At 46.5% G+C, this 19885-nt stretch overlaps 1 protein-coding gene across 1 annotated transcript in view; it reads right to left on the reverse strand.

Moving 5' to 3' along the window:
* Positions 1-344: 344 nt before the first annotated feature.
* Positions 345-19885, reverse strand: part of LOC117410602 (metastasis-associated protein MTA3-like) — a 63885-nt gene continuing 44344 nt past the window's right edge. The window contains exons 7-14 of the mRNA XM_059024809.1: positions 19494-19596; positions 8244-8343; positions 6224-6412; positions 3942-4016; positions 3424-3482; positions 2751-2878; positions 1601-1797; positions 345-722 (exon numbers count right to left, since the gene is read on the reverse strand). Coding sequence (XP_058880792.1) covers positions 477-722; positions 1601-1797; positions 2751-2878; positions 3424-3482; positions 3942-4016; positions 6224-6412; positions 8244-8343; positions 19494-19596 — 1097 coding nt within the window. The 3' untranslated portion in view covers positions 345-476. The remainder of the gene's footprint in view (positions 723-1600; positions 1798-2750; positions 2879-3423; positions 3483-3941; positions 4017-6223; positions 6413-8243; positions 8344-19493; positions 19597-19885) is intronic.

The raw sequence follows: 19885 nt of genomic DNA on the forward strand, positions 1-19885 counted from the left end.
GCCACTTTGTTCTTCTATCCATTAATTCTCACAACCGATCCAGCAATGCTCAGAGCATCATTTCTCCTGTTTTAATATCCCTGGGAAGACTCATCCATGATTCTAGCCCTATAAAGCAACATGACAGTATCTTCAGCCAGCTGCGTCAGCCTTTGTTTCTTCTTTTTGGTAAAGCACAAGCAACTGGTCAGAGTTCTTGATGTGGCACAGAAGAAAATAAACGAACAAAAGACACCACAGAACACAAAGTTAACAAGAACGACTCCAAAAAAAAAAAAAAAAAGAAATCAAAACAGGAAAAATAAAGTAATACAAAAAATGAAATAAAAGAAAAACACTTGAAAGAATGTGGGACCAGGTATTTTTATTGCAAACAAAACCAAAAATAAACAAACAAAATAAAAAAAAAAACCAACATAATAAAAGTGAAGACAGGGAAATGGTTCCGAGCGTGATTGGGCAGAGTGCAACACAAGCTAGGAATTTAAAAAGCTCTTACACTCTGCCTTAATGGCAGCACAGTTAATGGGAACAAAGGGCTGGCGTGCCGCCTGGCGAAGCCGCAGCAGGTCCCGGCACACGTGGCGCGCCAGCTTGGTGATGCGAGTGGCCTGCAGCAGGAAGGTTTGCCGTGTCTTCGTGGACGACCTGGGGCTGCCGCTGTTGCGAATGGGGATGGAGTACGCAGACTGGCGCTGCCCGTGCCCTCGGGATCGCACCTCCTGACAGAGAGAGAGACGGAGAGAGGAGAGAGTGACACACACACACACACACACACACACACACAGGTTAGATTCAGGGGAGTGAAAATGAAATTAAAAACCCAGCCTAAACAGCTCAACACCACTGCAAATCCATCAACAGTTAAACCTACCCACAAAAAACACACAATGAAATTCCAGGAGGGTTGGTTATTGACTACTATTCTTTTGGGCTTTACCACAAGGTAGTCTGGGTGAATACACACCATTTATTAGCCCTAGCCACTAGAGCCGAACGCAACGACCTTGGCGATGTTCGAAAAAAAACAAAACAAAAAAACAAACAAACACAAAACATGCGAAAGCCATAAAGAAAGCTGCAGTTCTGCAGGTAGGAGTACAATGAATACCAGCTTTGTACATGAAGAGACTGAAGTGAAGTGTGGAGAGAGACGTCTTGTAGGCGAGTTGCAGTACTCTGAACCCCGCCCTCTACCTTCACTTTTAAGTGCTGGAGTTGAATTGGATGCACACGTTATGTGAAACTGAACCAAGGCAGCACAGAGCAGGGCATGGCAGCTGTTTTCATAAGCTCAAGGCAAGAGAAAACATAGCCGCAGGGATCTTATGCTCATTAAATCAAAATTCAGTTGTGAAAATTCTAACAATTGGCAGGGCACCCTAATTGTGGTTTGAAAAACGGGTTTCCGGTCGTGTTTTTCTCCTCTTTGATTATACACAGAACATGAATTTTAGGGCACATGCATAATCTAATGAACTGGCTTCTCAATCACACAGATCTGGCCTAGCTTGTAAAAAGCATTTTAATGAACTGGCTTCTCAATCGCACAGATCTGGCCTAGCTTGTGAAAAGCATTTTAAGACTTAAAAGCTTGTACCGTGGGTGCTGGTCTGGGTGCCGGCTTCTCTTCTCCCTCTCCCTCCCCGTCCCCCTCCCCTTCCTCCTCCTCCTCCTCCTCTCCTCGGCTTGGCATCTTGAGACCCCCGTACTTCTTCCAGTACGCCCAGCAGGACACGCACAGCCGGCACTGCATGCTGGGGGGTCCCCACGAGTACCACTGCGGAGACTGCAGGGCTGGGGAGGGAATGGAAGAGAGCAGTGCAGTTAGTGAGACAGGCATTTCTACCAAAAACACATCATGCAACACACACACACACACACACAAAAACTTCAGACAAAATGAGGACAAATGTACAGATCTAAAGGGGGATTGTCTCACATGTGCTGTAAGAGAGCCGCTCCAAATGTCCAAGCCATTAGTAAGCTGACCTCGTTTGAGAAACAATAAACTAGAACACAGAACAGCCCTCGTTCACAATGCCCGCAGCTGAACCCCACGCACAGGTCAGCAATTCAGACTAATAGGGGTCGCTTCAATGAAAAGAAGGTTAAACAGAGAGCAGAACTGCTGTGATTTTCATCTGGCCAATAATGCCGAGGTTACCGATGGAACATGACTATCTTAAGCACCAGCAGCACGCAGTGTGGTCCTGAATTCACCAGAGACTCCAAGAGGGCATTTCATACAAGCTGCTGCCGCATGGATTCACATACATAAGCCTGAACGACACACACGCAGCACAATCAATACTATTCGTGCAACACGTTAACCTCATCTCATTTCACGAGGAGGGTATTAAAAACATAAAGGTTTAAATATGTTCAAACACATTGTACATTTCATTGTTCAACATGTGATTAATTCGCTCTAGCTGGATGATTTAACCCTGAAGAAATAGCTGTTAGGTTTTGACTACCGTTTGCCGTTCTACACCCTTGCCAATGCAGAATAGTGTTAATAATCTCCAACAGTATGCACAACAGGGATGGCAATGAGACCCCACTGCATAGCAGTTTGATTAGCGCCTGGTTTAACAGAGTTTGGACGACACACCTGAGCTTGTTACTTACACACTGTGCTAATCAAGCTCATATTAAACCCCGGAACGGGTGAAACTGCTATGCAGTAGGCGTCTCATTTCCACCCTGCGCAGACTGGAGCTTTGTGTCTCAGTCCAGATACTCACAGAAGCAGCTCTCACAGGCCCGGCCCGGCCCGGAGTTCAGGGACTGGGTCCCCCCGGTGCCGGATGCACCGTTCACCACCAGCGGCTTCCCATTGCTCACTGAGATCTGATTGGGGTTGGGCTTGTTACTGGAGGTGAAAGAAACACAACACGATATATACACGAAACACAAAACTCAGAGAATTCACTGGCTGTTAATAAAAGCATGCTGGTAAAGCAATGCACAGGGCACGTGCCTGAGCAAAGTTATTTATTTCTGAGACTAATAATTATTATTATTATTATTATTATTATTATTATTATTATTATTAATTTATTTAGCAGATGCCTTTATCCAAGGCGACTTACAGAGACTAGGGTGTGTGAACTATGCATCAGCTGCAGAGTCACTTACAACTACGTCTCACCCGAAAGATGGAGCACAAAGTGGCTGAGGTGGGATTTGAACCGGGGACCTCCTGGTTACAAGCCCTTTTCTTTAACCACTGGACCACACAGCCTGCGGGACCAACTAATTCACTTGGGTTGAGGAGCAACATATGCAAAGCGAACAAAAGTTTGACTAAAGACCTTTAAATTAAAAAAGCACAGCCTAAGCAAATATGACAGTGTCAATGTGTAATAATAAAATAAAAACTAGCGCAAGAGCCCCGGAAACACAACACATACTTACTAGGTCGGGATGTAAACTTGTTTCAGCTTGCTCTCAGCCTCTGAAGCCTTAAGGCGTTTCTAATTAAAAAAATATATATATATGAAATAGAATTTATAAAATGTATATTAAAAGAATATATTGGGTCTCAATTCTAATTAAATTTAATGCAATAAGAAAATCGGCACTCAATATTCTAAATTATTCTAGATACAAGGAGTGCAGACTCATTTCCTGACATTGTGATGCAGAGTCTACACCACATTTCTTTTTTGAAGAAGTAATCGATAAACTGCATGAGGTATCTGATGCTACATTTCATACATTCAATACAGGCTTGACCCCGGCTTCAGCAGCCAAAGTTTAGCACCCTCCCCGCCAAACAGTATTGGACCAGTGGAGTACAGACACCCATGAAGAACTCGCTTGAATGGAGCCGCAGATCTGAGACCGGCTGTCACAGTGAACGGCACTCCCAGTACACAGGGCTGACAAGCCAGCCTGGAGGCGCTCAGACTCTCTCTCTCTCACTCACTCACCTGCTGCACGTACCGGTCAGTCGTCTTCCACATGTAGTAATATTCAATGATGCTAGTGAGGGACTTCCAAGGAAGCTGCAACAAGGAGACATGAAAATAAATGGGAAAAAAGAGGAGAAAATATACAATCTCATTCATTTGAAACAAAATAAAAATGATTTTGTTGTTTCAATGTTTGCAGGCAGCCACAGGGTGCTGCAACCACTAAATAATACAAACTAGCAGGAGATGAAGACAGAACATTATGGGATAATGTTGTGCAAAGGAACGGAACCCTGGCGCCATTGCGAGAAGAGTGGCACAGAAATGCTTGCAGCAGTTTGTTAGACGGGATTAAAAATTAAAGAGGGCCAAATTGTAGCTGGGGGAGCATTCTAGCCAGCTAATCAGTGTCCCAGAAAGCAAGGAGTGAATAAAAGGACTGATGTGTTACAAGAAATGAACCATCCCAGGAAACGAATGTGCTGTCTGCATGAGAGGGAAGACCAGGGCAGCAGAGGATTACGATACCCGCTACACCACTAAGAGGTCAAAACAAACAACCTGTCACTGGCTGAAGGATACAAATGACAGAACTTCCTTTAAAGATTAAAATCTAACCAATGTTTTTTGTATTCTTTCTATAAAATAAACACAAGTCTAAAAAAAAAAAAAGTAACACAAGACCGTAGCTGCATTAAATGAAAAGCACAAAGCCGGCAGTGTTTCACGCCATTGTAGAATTAAACAATTTAACATAATTTAATTACAAGCACCAGCACCAAAACAGAAGGATAACTCTGTGAAATAATGAGAAGGGTTCAGTCTTATGTAAATGTTACACTGCATTAGTTAGCTGAGACTTGGGTTATTTTCCTGAATATCCTTTTTCGGGGGGGGGGTGGGGGGGGGGGGTGGTGCGGCTTCCCTGCAAGCATGTAAAACATATTTGTCTCCACCACACTGAAACGCAGAATTACTTTAAAAGGGATGCTTTAGGATTACCGGAGTGGGTACGATACTGTATTAAAGAGACACTGCTTTTGATTCCAGGGCACTGCTGTAGTGGGTACGATACTGTATTAAAGAGACTCTGCTTTCGATTCCAGGGCACTGCTGTAGTGGGTACGATACTGTATTAAAGAGACACTGCTTTCGATTTCAGGGCACTGCTGTAGTGGGTACGATACTGTATTAAAGAGACTCTGCTTTCGATTTCAGGGCACTGCTGTAGTGGGTACGATACTGTATTAAAAGAGACTCTGCTTTCGATTTCAGGGCACTGCTGTAGTGGGTACGATACTGTATTAAAGAGACTCTGCTTTCGATTTCAAGGCACTGCTGTAGTGGGTACGATACTGTATTAAAGAGACTCTGCTTTCGATTCCAGGGCACTGCTGTAGTGGGTACGATACTGTATTAAAGAGACTCTGCTTTCGATTCCAGGGCACTGTTGTAGTGGGTACGATACTGTATTAAAGAGACTCTGCTTTCGATTCCAGGGCACTGCTGTAGTGGGTACGATACTGTATTAAAGAGACTCTGCTTTCGATTCCAGGGCACTGCTGTAGTGGGTACGATACTGTATTAAAGAGACTCTGCTTTCGATTCCAGGGCACTGCTGTAGTGGGTACGATACTGGATTAAAGAGACTCTGCTTTCGATTCCAGGGCACTGCTGTAGTGGGTACGATACTGTATTAAAGAGACTCTGCTTTCGATTCCAGGGCACTGCTGTAGTGGGTTTGATACTGTATTAAAGAGACTCTGCTTTCGATTCCAGGGCACTGCTGTAGTGGGTACGATACTGTATTAAAGAGACTCTGCTTTCGATTCCAGGGCACTGCTGTAGTGGGTACGATACTGTATTAAAGAGACTCTGCTTTCGATTCCAGGGCACTGTTGTAGTGGGTACGATACTGTATTAAAGAGACTCTGCTTTCGATTCCAGGGCACTGCTGTAGTGGGTACGATACTGTATTAAAGAGACTCTGCTTTCGATTCCAGGGCACTGCTGTAGTGGGTACGATACTGTATTAAAGAGACTCTGCTTTCGATTCCAGGGCACTGTTGTAGTGGGTACGATACTGTATTAAAGAGACTCTGCTTTCGATTCCAGGGCACTGCTGTAGTGGGTACGATACTGTATTAAAGAGACTCTGCTTTCGATTCCAGGGCACTGCTGTAGTGGGTACGATACTGTATTAAAGAGACTCTGCTTTCGATTTCAGGGCACTGCTGTAGTGGGTACGATACACTGTACAGGTGTGCAGCTGATCTACAGCCCGGCCGGCTGGCACTCACAAAGTCTTGCCGGATGTCATTGAAGTCCTTGCCATACTTCTCCAGCGCCTCCTCGAAGAGGTTTGCCTCGGAGGCGGACCACTCCTCCATCTCGTCCCGGCACAGCACCGGCCCGCCCTGCGGCACCAGGATGCTGATCGCGGTCGTCAGGTCGTAGTCCAGCCGGTGCAGGGTGTCCATCGCGTGGAACTGGAGGGGAAGAAACACAGTCAACTCACAACCTCACTAAGGATCATTAAAACTCATGACAGACAACCCTCAAGCATGGAATAATCACACAAAGGCTAATTGTACACAAAGGATTCTAATGCAATCAGAAAGGTCTATGAGGTCAGGAGTCTGTGATAAATGTTTGGTGAAGAATTGTCGTGTTCACCACGTAGAGTGTGACAGACAGACGTATTCAGAGTGGAAGGGTAGTGAGAGACAGACTGACGGACGTGTTCAGAGTGGAAGGGTAGTGAGAGACAGACTGACGGACGTGTTCAGAGTGGAAGGGTAGTGAGAGACAGACTGACGGACATGTTCAGAGTGGAAGGGTAGTGAGAGACAGACTGACGGACATGTTCAGAGTGGAAGGGTAGTGAGAGACAGACTGACGGACATGTTCAGAGTGGAAGGGTAGTGAGAGACAGACTGACGGACATGTTCAGAGAGGAAGGGTAGTGAGAGACAGACTGACGGACATGTTCAGAGTGGAAGGGTAGTGAGAGACAGACTGACGGACATGTTCAGAGTGGAAGGGTAGTGAGAGACAGACTGACGGACATGTTCAGAGTGGAAGGGTAGTGAGAGACAGACTGACGGACATGTTCAGAGAGGAAGGGTAGTGAGAGACACTGACGGACATGTTCAGAGTGGAAGGGTAGTGACGGACCGACAGACGGATGGACATGTTCAGAGTAGAAGGATAGTGACGGAGGGACTGCTTGGATGTGTGGAGCATAAAGGTCCCATCTTTTGCAGCCTATAGAAACCATCACTAGATTCTGAAGATCCGTTGCATTGTCTCCATTGCTTTCATTACTGTATCACTTTGCATCGATGCTCGGGCTTGGTCTTTGAGGAACAGAAGGGTGAGGAAGTAGGCAGTGTTTTAAAAGCTGGTTCAAGCAGAGGAGATAGTGATCTAAGGTCAGGCTGTTCCAGGAATTTGAAATAAATAAAGTGTAAATGTCTTTATAGTAGCTATGATTAAAACAAAAGAAACCAGCACTCTAGTCCAGTTCACTTATTAATTGCTATATTGATTTGCCCCCTGAATCCAAGTCACACCCCTAAAATAAAAGACCCCAAATACTGAAGTCAGTCAAATGTGAAGACACAATCTCAAAGCTTGTTGTCTGTATGATATAACCAGGGATTAAAACACAATGTGGCAGGGAAAGGGTACATTTCATATTGTACCTGTAATGGAATGTGTCAGAATCATAGAGCACAGCTGTGTATCAAACATACTGTGTTAGAGATCAATCTCACTTAACATGCAGTGTTAATATAACCCTGACATCTGAAGTTAGTATCTCAAACGGAAGCTTTGTAAAATTACTGCCAGACAACAGCATTACATTTTCTGTACGATACCCACGATCAATTTCCGACCCAGATAATCCCATCCTAAAGGATGTGTACTGAATATGAAGCCACAACATAACATGACCACAATACAGCAGCCAATGCATCAACGTCGAAGGACTCCGGTAGATTTTGATGGGGCGGCTTTTGAGATAGGAGCTGCTTAAGAAGAGCCAGCTTCCTAAACACGCAGAGTTCTGCAACAGGGCGAGGATAGCTTTGTTAGAGTGAGTATTCAGGTTAACTTGGGGGTAAAGGAGAGAAGTATTGGAGAAGGTTTATCAATAGCAGGCTCTCTTACCAGTGTGATGTCTCTGAACTAGGGGGTAAAGGAGAAGTATTGAGAAGGTTTATTAACAGCAGGCTCTCTTACCAGTGTGATGTCTCTGAACTAAAGAGTAAAGGAGAAGTATTGAGAAGGTTTATTAACAGCAGGCTCTCTTACCAGTGTGATGTCTCTGGACGCTGCGGCGGCGCTCATGTGTAAACTGGGCTGCCTCACAGAACTGCTGCAGTCAAGGGCTCGGGCGAACGTCCCCACCGCACTGAACAGGGCAGAGAACACAGGACAGAAGAGTCAGCACACCACACTGAACAGGGCAGAGAACACAGGACAGAAGAGTCAGCACACCACGCTGAACAGGACAGGGAACACAGGACAGAAGAGTCAGCACACCACACTGAACAGGACAGGGAACACAGGACAGAAGAGTCAGCACACCCTGCTGAACAGGGCAGGGAACACAGGACAGAAGAGTCAGCAAACCACGCTGAACAGGGCAGGGAACACAGGACAGAAGAGTCAGCACACCACGCTGAACAGGGCAGAGAACACAGGACAGAAGAGTCAGCACACCACGCTGAACAGGACAGGGAACACAGGACAGAAGAGTCAGCACACCACACTGAACAGGGCAGAGAACAGGACAGAAGAGTCAGCACACCACGCTGAACAGGACAGGGAACACAGGACAGAAGAGTCAGCACACCACGCTGAACAGGGCAGGGAACACAGTACAGAAGAGTCAGCACACCACGCTGAACAGGGCAGGGAACACAGGACAGAAGAGTCAGCACACCACACTGAACAGGGCAGAGAACACAGGACAGAAGAGTCAGCACACCACGCTGAACAGGACAGGGAACACAGGACAGAAGAGTCAGCACACCACGCTGAACAGGGCAGGGAACACAGGACAGAAGAGTTAGCACACCACGCTGAACAGGACAGGGAACACAGGACAGAAGAGTCAGCCCACCACGCTGAACAGGACAGGGAACACAGGACAGAAGAGTCAGCACACCCTGCTGAACAGGGCAGAGAACACAGGACAGAAGAGTCAGCACACCCTGCTGAACAGGACAGGGAACACAGGACAGAAGAGTCAGCACACCACACTGAACAGGGCAGGGAACACAGGACAGAAGAGTCAGCACACCCTGCTGAACAGGGAAGAGAACAAGACAGAAGAGTCAGCACACCACACTGAACAGGAAAGGGAACACAGTACAGAAGAGTCAGCACACCACGCTGAACAGGGCAGGGAACACAGGACAGAAGAGTCAGCAAACCACGCTGAACAGGGCAGGGAACACAGGACAGAAGAGTCAGCCCACCACGCTGAACAGGGCAGGGAACACAGGACAGAAGAGTCAGCACACCACGCTGAACAGGGCAGGGAACACAGTACAGAAGAGTCAGCCCACCACGCTGAACAGGGCAGAGAACACAGGACAGAAGAGTCAGCACACCACGCTGAACAGGGCAGGGAACACAGTACAGAAGAGTCAGCACACCACACTGAACAGGAAAGGGAACACAGGACAGAAGAGTCAGCACACCACGCTGAACAGGACAGGGAACACAGGACAGAAGAGTCAGCACACCCTGCTGAACAGGACAGGGAACACAGTACAGAAGAGTCAGCACACCCTGCTGAACAGGACAGGGAACACAGGACAGAAGAGTCAGCACACCCTGCTGAACAGGGCAGGGAACACAGGACAGAAGAGTCAGCACACCACGCTGAACAGGGCAGGGAACACAGGACAGAAGAGTCAGCCCACCACGCTGAACAGGGCAGGGAACACAGGACAGAAGAGTCAGCCCACCACGCTGAACAGGGCAGGGAACACAGTACAGAAGAGTCAGCCCACCACGCTGAACAGGGCAGGGAACACAGTACAGAAGAGTCAGCCCACCACGCTGAACAGGGCAGAGAACACAGGACAGAAGAGTCAGCACACCCTGCTGAACAGGACAGGGAACACAGGACAGAAGAGTCAGCCCACCACGCTGAACAGGACAGGGAACACAGGACAGAAGAGTCAGCCCACCACGCTGAACAGGGCAGGGAACACAGGACAGAAGAGTCAGCCCACCACGCTGAACAGGGCAGGGAACACAGTACAGAAGAGTCAGCCCACCACGCTGAACAGGGCAGAGAACACAGGACAGAAGAGTCAGCACACCACGCTGAACAGGGCAGGGAACACAGTACAGAAGAGTCAGCACACCACGCTGAACAGGAAAGGGAACACAGGACAGAAGAGTCAGCACACCCTGCTGAACAGGACAGGGAACACAGGACAGAAGAGTCAGCACACCACGCTGAACAGGACAGGGAACACAGGACAGAAGAGTCAGCACACCCTGCTGAACAGGACAGGGAACACAGGACAGAAGAGTCAGCACACCACGCTGAACAGGACAGGGAACACAGGACAGAAGAGTCAGCACACCCTGCTGAACAGGGCAGGGAACACAGGACAGAAGAGTCAGCAAACCCTGCTGAACAGGACAGGGAACACAGGACAGAAGAGTCAGCACACCACGCTGAACAGGGCAGGGAACACAGGACAGAAGAGTCAGCACACCACGCTGAACAGGACAGGGAACACAGGACAGAAGAGTTAGCACACCACGCTGAACAGGACAGGGAACACAGGACAGAAGAGTCAGCAAACCACGCTGAACAGGGCAGGGAACACAGGACAGAAGAGTCAGCAAACCACGCTGAACAGGGCAGGGAACACAGGACAGAAGAGTCAGCCCACCACGCTGAACAGGACAGGGAACACAGGACAGAAGAGTCAGCACACCACGCTGAACAGGGCAGAGAACACAGGACAGAAGAGTCAGCACACCACGCTGAACAGGGCAGGGAACACAGATCTCTACGTCATTTTTCCTTGAAGCCTGCTGCAATCATGGACGCAGCGACCTTGAAGGTTAATGGTTACATTTCTATTTCAGGGAACCGGGGTTGTAATAACCCAATGTTCCCATTCAAGTACGAAATGTAACCATTACTGAATGGGTCATTATACCCAAGCCGTTGCAAGGGCAATATTGCTGCACGACCAGAATGCTACAAGGTTAAGCTGAGGCTGCGCTGTGCGTTACCATTAGGAACCCCAGTACCAAGTAGCTAGGGCTAAAAAAAATTGAGGGAGAAACTCACCCCTATGCCTGTGCTGTAAGGGTCGCCTGAGAAGCCGCCCTTAACACTCTAGTTCCAAAACCAGGGTTTGGAGGACACACGACTGTAGAAACTAGTAAAGGTATGGGGAGTAGCCCACACCGCTGCATTGCATATGTCCTTGACAAAGGCACCCTGGAAATAAACCCATGAAGTTGCCATGCTCCTGGAGGAATAGGTAGTGAGCTTTCTGGAGGGGACACGTTAGCCAGCTCACAGGCAGTCAAGACTGTCTGCTATCCATTTGGACAGCCTCAGCTTAGACAGGACTTGACCACGGGACTTTGTCCATGGACTGCATCCAACTTTTCGTACTGTCAACTTAGTCCGCCAGGGCCTGCACTGGGCAGAGCGGAAGGAGCTGGAGCTCCCTGTCAGACTGGAAAGGACAGACTGGTTGACATGGAATGCTGAGACTGTCTTTGGCACAAGGCAGGATTGGTGTGGAGCGTAACCTTTGGTTTTCGTTATGGAGAACGTCTGCATCTCACTCACCTGCTTTGTAGAGATGACAGCAAGCAAAGTCACTTGAGTGATAAACATTTCAGCTCAGCTGAATTCAAGGCTCAAATGGAGGCTTCAAGAGTGCACTGAGCACCACGTTTAACCTCCAGCGAGTAACAATGACGGCTGAAGCTGCCAAACCCCATTTAGAAATTGCTCCGCCAGAAAGCGGAGCTCCCGAGGAGACCGAGTCAATTTTGACATGGAAAGCTGAATGGCTGCCAGATGCACCTTTAATGTTGAGGGGCTTGGGCAGTCTCCATGGCTGGCCACTCAGGAGCTGCAGCAAGGTTTAAATCTCCTGGGCCAATATGGGGCTACTAGGAGCACCTCGGTCCAGCCCTGCCTGATTTTCTCCAGACACAGCGGCCACTGGTGTGCCAAGACATCTGATTGCCAGCGGGTCACTACTATGGAGGACCAGAGGGGGCAGTGGGTTGATTCCTGGAAGGCAAAGAGATCTATCTCTGCTCTCCCGAACCTCTCCCAACGAGACTCACCACCTCGGGGTGAAGCCTCCACTCGGAGGCGCTGGGACTGTCCTTGAGAGGAGGTCCGGCGCCCAGTTTATCAAAACTTGCGGGCCACACAATGGAGAGACTGGGTGACCTGAGGCTGCCCTGGTGGTTGAACTAAGCCACCACTGTTGTGTTGTCTCTACGGACAAACACATGTCTCGCTTGAACCTTCTGCAAAAAATGCTGTAAGGCTAGGTAAACTGCTTGCAGCTCTAAAACATTTATGTGGAGACCCTGCCAAGGGGGGGGTGGGGGGGGTTCCACACCACATGCCATTCCACATAGTGCCCGAGCCCATACTGGACGCGTCCATGGTGACAACCTCCCTTCTGGTGACACTGCCCAGAGCTACGCCGAGGGATAGATGGGCAGGCTGTTTCAACCAAGAGCATGCCTTTAAACCAGGGGTCTCCAACACCTGTGGTGGCTTTGACAGACTCACCGAGAGCAGAAACTGACCCATGACTGTGACAGCTACTGGAAGCAGACTGATCTTTGGGATACAAATTGAACATTTGTGAAACTGCATGTGTGTTAAAATGTTGTAAAAACTGTACTGTGTTTTATAGAATATAAAGCCAGAAGAAATACTAAACAAACCGTTAAAACACACTGTTCATACAAAACGTTATAATATGCTCTGTATTAACCTGTAGTTATGCTAGAACATTCTATATTCCTGTTTATTCTGTGACAGTAAAAAAACTATTATTGTATCTTTGTAAGTCTGAGTAAAAAAGGAGCTAGGTTGGGGTCACGCTGACCAAAAAACACCTGTAAAATGAGCTAAGCTTGTCTTTGTCTGAGCTACTGGTGCCAAGGTTTATAACCCTGAGGAGAAAATCAGAAATGAGAATCTCATTTAATTAACTCAAATGTTCACAGTCAAGTTTCTTATTTAGCTTGATCTGAAAGTAGTTTTTAAGCTAAACACAGGTACTCTAGAATAATCCAAACAGAATATAAGTGTACATGTTTTGTTTTAACAGAAGAACTGTAAGAGTCTGAAACGAAGAAAATATAGAGCAGAAATTAACTTGCAGTAAAAACCTCAGTCAAAGCATAATAGTACCAGTCTGTGTCAGGCATATAGTATGCTTGCCAAAGAGAAGGTGATTAATCTTGGTAACCTTTGCTTGCTTGCAGTACCAGACGGGGGGTAATTAAAGGAAATAACTTTTTGGCAACTAATGCAAGTTTTAAAGTTTGTGGGGTTTGAAATCCAAGGTTCCTATAATAAGTGATCTTTTACATATAAGAAATACCTCCTAGTACAGGAAAGGGGAGTCAGTAGTGAACTATATATGGCTTCATTAAATCATAGAAATGAATGAAGACCTAGTAAAAACAAGTGAGGTGGAGCCATGGCATAGGACCATGTTATGCCATACATCTGAGAAAATGCAGAAAAATACAGAAGACTCTTCTATCAATGATGGATAATTAATCTTATAGAAGGAGTTACCTGGTGTTTTGAAAATGTTATTCACTTGAAGGACATGAGCTGTCAAAGCATATTAATGTTTAAGATTTAATTATGACTTCTGACGTATAAAATCTTAGTCAAGTATCACTCAACTTGCTAACTACCAGCTAATGTGATCCATGCTCTGAAGATCTCTGATCGAGCCGATTGCTGTTGGTGTCGTATTTAGAAGTCTTTGCCTTTGAAGACAGTTCCTGTCCTTGCATTATATTCTACGCTTCCATATATATTTTGGAAGGTAAGAACTATTTTGAATCCATATATCATTTATATTGATGCATTACTATGGGGTTTATGACTTATGTTTTAGTTTAAGAGAGTGATATATTGGATGTTCTAGGATTTCGCGGTGGGTGTTTTTAACTTTATGCATGCATAGCTTAAGGGCTAAACATGCTAGAACCATAAACACATTGAAGTATTGATGCTATTATACCTGTAACTACTCAATCCATTTTCAAGCATTTAATAAACTGAAGGAGTACTGTGTGAGCTTCTTGATTATTAAAAGTCATCTAGATACATTGCAAGCCCAGTGCACGAACAATTCACTTACAGGAGTCTGAAAGTCTTTATGTCCACCTGAACGTCTTCCCTGAGTTTAAGAGTGAGCTTAGAGTATATATATATATATATATATATATATATATATATATATATATATATATATATATAAATTATAAAGAGTATGTGCGAATCTGACAGCGGTACAGTCATCAATATTTATTGGAACGATTATATTTTGTGTGCCCAATTAATCTACCGCTATTTTGAGGCTTAACTGACAGCCCTATTGTGCATTCTGACAGCACCCTGCAATTTTCAATCCACTCTGAATAAATCTCTCCTTGCTATCTACATTACTGGGAATACAGCGACAGACCTGACCCAGTAAATAAGAGGCAGATTTTCTGTGACACGGTCTCCATGGCTACAGGCTGGGTTCAGAGGGAGAGACAGACACTGCCTGGCTGTCCAGTGCATACAGGCTGGGTTCAGAGGGAGAGACAGACACTGCCTGGCTGTACAGTGCATACAGGCTGGGTTCAGTGGGAGAGACGGACACTGCCTGGCTGTACAGTGCATACAGGCTGGGTTCAGTGGGAGAGACGGACACTGTCTGGCTGTACAGTGCATACAGGCTGGGTACAGAGGGAGAGACGGACACTGTCTGGCTGTCCAGTGCATACAGGTTGGGTTCAGTGGGAGAGACGGACACTGTCTGGCTGTACAGTGCATACAGGCTGGGTTCAGAGGGAGAGACGGGCACTGCCTGGCTGTCCAGTGCATACAGGTTGGGTTCAGAGGGAGAGACGGACACTGTCTGGCTGTACAGTGCATACAGGCTGGGTTCAGAGGGAGAGACGGGCACTGCCTGGCTGTACAGTGCATACAGGCTGGGTACAGAGGGAGACAGACAGCTCAAATTGAACAGGTTTACTTCACAGCCGCTGCAGGACACCACACTGCTCAGCTTTGAATAAATCAGTAAATAAAATGAAACATCTGATGGTGTTTTTTTTTTTTTTTTTTAATTAATTTTTTTAAGCCAGCGCTGTTGCCCACAGTTTCTAATGACATGGAGACAAGATACAGCATTAGAAAATATAGGAGGAACACACTGATGACTATCTTATCAGGTAAACGGCTCACAGAAACCTGAGAAGAAACTACTGTACCAAGCCCTCCTGATCATCTCCACATGAGAGAGAGAGAGAAAAAGAGAGAGAGACAGAGACAGAGAGAGGTGTTCCACAGTTTAGTTTTAAAATGAGTCTCTTCATATTGTACAGCACTGCTCCCGATACCCAGGTGAGTCTCTATACTGTTCAGCCCTACAGCCCTGTTCCTGTTCCTGATACTCAGGCAAGTTGCTATGCTGTACAGTCCTCTTCCTGATACCCAGGTGAGTCACTATGCTGTACAGCTCTGCTCCTGTACCTGAAACCCAGGTGAGTTGCTATACTGTTCAGCCCTACAGCCCTGTACCTGATACCCAGGTGAGTCGCTATGCTGTACAGTCCTCTTCCTGATACCCAGGTGAGTCGCTATGCTGTACAGTCGTCTTCCTGATACCCAGGTGAGTCGCTATGCTGTACAGCCCTGTTCTTGATACCCAGGTGAGTCGCTCTGCTGTACAATCCTCTTCCTGATACCCAGGTGAGTTGCTATGCTGTACAGTCCTACAGCCGTTCCTCTTCCTGATACCCAGGTGAGTCACTATGATGTACAGTCCTGTTCTTCATACCCAGGTGAGTCACTATGCTGTACAGTCCTGTTCTTGATACCCAGGTGAGTCGCTCTGCTGTACAATCCTCTTCCTGATACCCAGATGAGTTGCTATGATGTACAGTCCTGTTCTTCATACCCAGGTGAGTCGCTCTGCTGTACAATCCTCTTCCTGATACCCAGGTGAGTTGCTATGATGTACAGCTCTACAGCCCTGTTCCTCTTCCTGATACCCAGGTGAGTCGCTATGACGTACAGTCCTGTTCTTGATACCCAGGTGAGTCGCTATGCTGTACAGTCCTGTTCCTGATATCCAGGTGAGTCACTATGCTCTATAGTCCTGTTCCTGATACCCAGGTGAGTCGCTATGCTGTACAGCCCTACAGCCCTGTTCCGCTTCCTCATACTCAGGTGAGTCACTATGCTGAAAAGTTCTGTTCTTGATACCCAGGTGAGTCGCTATGCTGTACAGTCCTGTTCTTGATACCCAGGTGAGTTGCTATGATGTACAGTCCTGTTCTTGATACCCAGGTGAGTCACTATGCTGTACAGTCTTCTTCCTGATACCCAGGTGAGTCGCTATGCTCTACAGCCCTGTTCCTCTTCCTGATACCCAGGTGAGTCGCTATGCTGTACAGTTCTGTTCTTGATACCCAGGTGAGTCGCTATGATGTACAGTCCTGTTCCTGTTCTTGATACCCAGGTGAGTCGCTATGCTGTACAGTCCTGTTCTTGAAACCCAGGTGAGTCGCTATGATGTACAGTCCTGTTCCTGTTCTTGATACCCAGGTGAGTCGCTATGCTGTACAGTCCTGTTCCTGTTCTTGATACCCAGGTGAGTCGCTATGCTGTACAGTTCTGCTCCTTTTCCTGATACCCAGGTGAGTCACTATGCTGTACGGCACCATTTACCAAGTCCAGAAATACAGTACTGCTTTTTTTTCTCCGGAACTATTAAAGCAGTACTAAACAGTGCTGAATTTTGAAATACCAGTGATGGAAATACAACTCGCATTTCATAGCAGTTTGATCCATTGTTGGTTTTTATTAGTCTTTTAATAAGAGACACCTGTGCTTGTTACCTATACACTGGGAAAAATTAAGTTCATAGTAAAACCTGGAATGGGTGAAACTGCTATGCAGTTGGAGTCTTGTTTCCATCCCCAATGAAGAATGTTTCAACTAGAAGTCCTATTCAATGCATCCTATGTTTCAGTGCACCTGTTTGCAGTGATGTCATCAATTTTTTTCCCCTTTGCGTTTCTGTTTGTTATATCAGAAAGGACTCAAATATTTTATAAAAGAGCCACACGAGCTCTGGGTGTAACACTGACCCCCGTTTCTGAGCTTCATGCTTGTGTGATTTTGAAAGTGACGGGAACGATGCTGCCGAACGCGGTTTTGTTTGTTTATGCCTCTCCTGCATACCCCCGTTTGTCTGGACAGACTTGCATAGGATTTATATAGGACAGGTTTATGAGCCGTCACCAACCCAGGATCCGTCGCAGAGCAGCATAATGTGGGGTGTTCAGGGGAAGCACAGTGGTACTTGCATGACTAGATGGGGAGTGTTTAGGGGAAGCACTGATAATAGCATGTTCAGGTGGGGAGTGTTTAGGGGAAGCAGTGACATTAGCATGGTCAGGTGGGGAGTGTTTAGGGGATGCACAGAGATACTAGCATGTTCAGGTAGGGAGTGTTGAGGGGATGCAGTGATACTAGCATTTTCAGGTAGGGAGTGTTTAGGGGATGCAGTGATACTAGCATGTTCAGGTGGGGAGTGTTTAGGGGATGCACAGTGATACTAGCATGTTCAGGTAGGGAGTGTTTAGGGGATGCACAGAGATAGTAGCATGTTCAGATGGGGAGTGTTTAGGGGATGCAGTGATACTAGCATGTTCAGGTAGGGAGTGTTTAGGGGATGCAGTGATACCAGCATGTTCAGGTGGGGAGTGTTGAGGGGATGCACAGTGATACTAGCATGTTCAGATGGGGAGTGTTTAGGGGATGCACAGTGATACGAGCATGTTCAGATGGGGAGTGTTTAGGGGATGCAGTGATACTAGCATGTTCAGATGGGGAGTGTTTAGGGGATGCAGTGATACTAGCATGTTCAGGTAGGGAGTGTTTAGGGGATGCACAGTGATACTAGCATGTTCAGGTGGGGAGTGTTTAGGGGATGCACAGTGATACTAGCATGTTCAGGTGGGGAGTGTTTAGGGGATGCACAGTGATACTAGCATGTTCAGGTGGGGAGTGTTTAGGGGATGCACAGTGATACTAGCATGTTCAGGTGGGGAGTGTTTAGGGGATGCACAGTGATACTAGCATGTTCAGATGGGGAGTGTTTAGGGGATGCACAGTGATACTAGCATGTTCAGATGGGGAGTGTTTAGGGGATGCACAGTGATACTTGCAAACAGGTCGCTGCTTAATGCCTCAACCTTGGCTAGTCTGAAGAGATTCCTTCCCATTGACTCTTCAGCAGTAAAGATTCAGATCACAGGCAGCTTGCTCAGAACCCATACCTTGCTACTGAAAACACTGTGTGGGAGGGGCATGGTTCAAAGACAGAATTATACTTCAGCAAACACTCCAATCATTATCATTTTAACTTTGAAATGTAAATTGCAGGATGAAAGGAAATTCCAATTACAGATAAAAGCTCTAAAAGCACAATTTTTAAAATTATATATTTATTTTATGTATGTATTTATTTAGTTTATTATTTAATAACATATACAGGGTAGCTGCTTTGGGTGTGAAGATACAGTATATATTTCCAATTTAAGTCTGTATCCACACCTCCAGTGGATCAGTTACAATGGTAAATGCAGGGTGACAGTGTGATCTCAGACAAGAAGCTACTGGGTGGGGGTCTCATTCAAAACCACAGAAACAAGTCTTTTTTAACATGTTCAGTGTTTAAACCCTACTATGTCACCTGGTAGGCTATTCTGTGCATTTCTAGCTGTGTAAAAAATGTTAGGTTATGGTTCTAAACATTTCACTCGGCAAATTTAGATGAAAAAAACCAGCAAGAACAACGACGCATTCACAGCACACGGCAGCATTACTGTTTAATTAGATCCAGCTGTGGTCAAACCCCACAAAATAAAATCCTGCTACACTGATGAACAAGAGGTGGGATAAATGGTTAGGGTTCAGGCACAAACAGCAATCCCAAATATGTCCCCATTTCTGCAAACCCATAACACGAGTCTTGTAAGTGTGTGTGTGTGTGTACGTGTGATTGAATTTATAGTTTATCTGCCCAGGTTGTTTCTGCAGGTCCGAGTGGGAAGCCTGCCTGGACTGTACGTTTGCAAGTCTTATCTTCAGTGAGGATCAGAGCTCTCACTGACTGACTCCATGTGTTTAGTTATAAAACAGAATATAAAATAAAAACAAATAAAAATCACAGAAAAATTAGAAAATTAACCGAACAGCAGCAGAGGTTAAATTGGAAGCCTCACCGAGCAACGACGAGAAACTGGTCTATCTGCCTGTCTGTCAGCGGGCAGTCTGGGTCCCACGTCTTCACTTCCAGTTTCGACAGGTCCCGGTCATCAGGTTCACCTGCAGAATAAAGAAAAGAACAGAATACAGGCTGGAAGTCAATCTCCACAAGTCGTAAAGGAAAGTGGTTTCCAAAGACTTCCCTTAAGAGAGGAGTCAGTTCTGCAGGCTCCCGGGTGGCGCATCCGGTGAAGGCGCTCTGCATGGAGTGCAGGATGCACCTTATAGCCTGGAAGTCACCAGTTCGAGTCCAGGCTATTCCACTGCCGACCGTGGACAGGAGTTCCCAGGGGGCGGTGCACAATTGGCCGAGCTCCCCCTGGGGGGGTAGGGCTTAGGTTGGCCAGGG

Source organism: Acipenser ruthenus, chromosome 6, assembly GCF_902713425.1.
Source record: "Acipenser ruthenus chromosome 6, fAciRut3.2 maternal haplotype, whole genome shotgun sequence".
NCBI classification, from domain to species: domain Eukaryota; kingdom Metazoa; phylum Chordata; class Actinopteri; order Acipenseriformes; family Acipenseridae; genus Acipenser; species Acipenser ruthenus.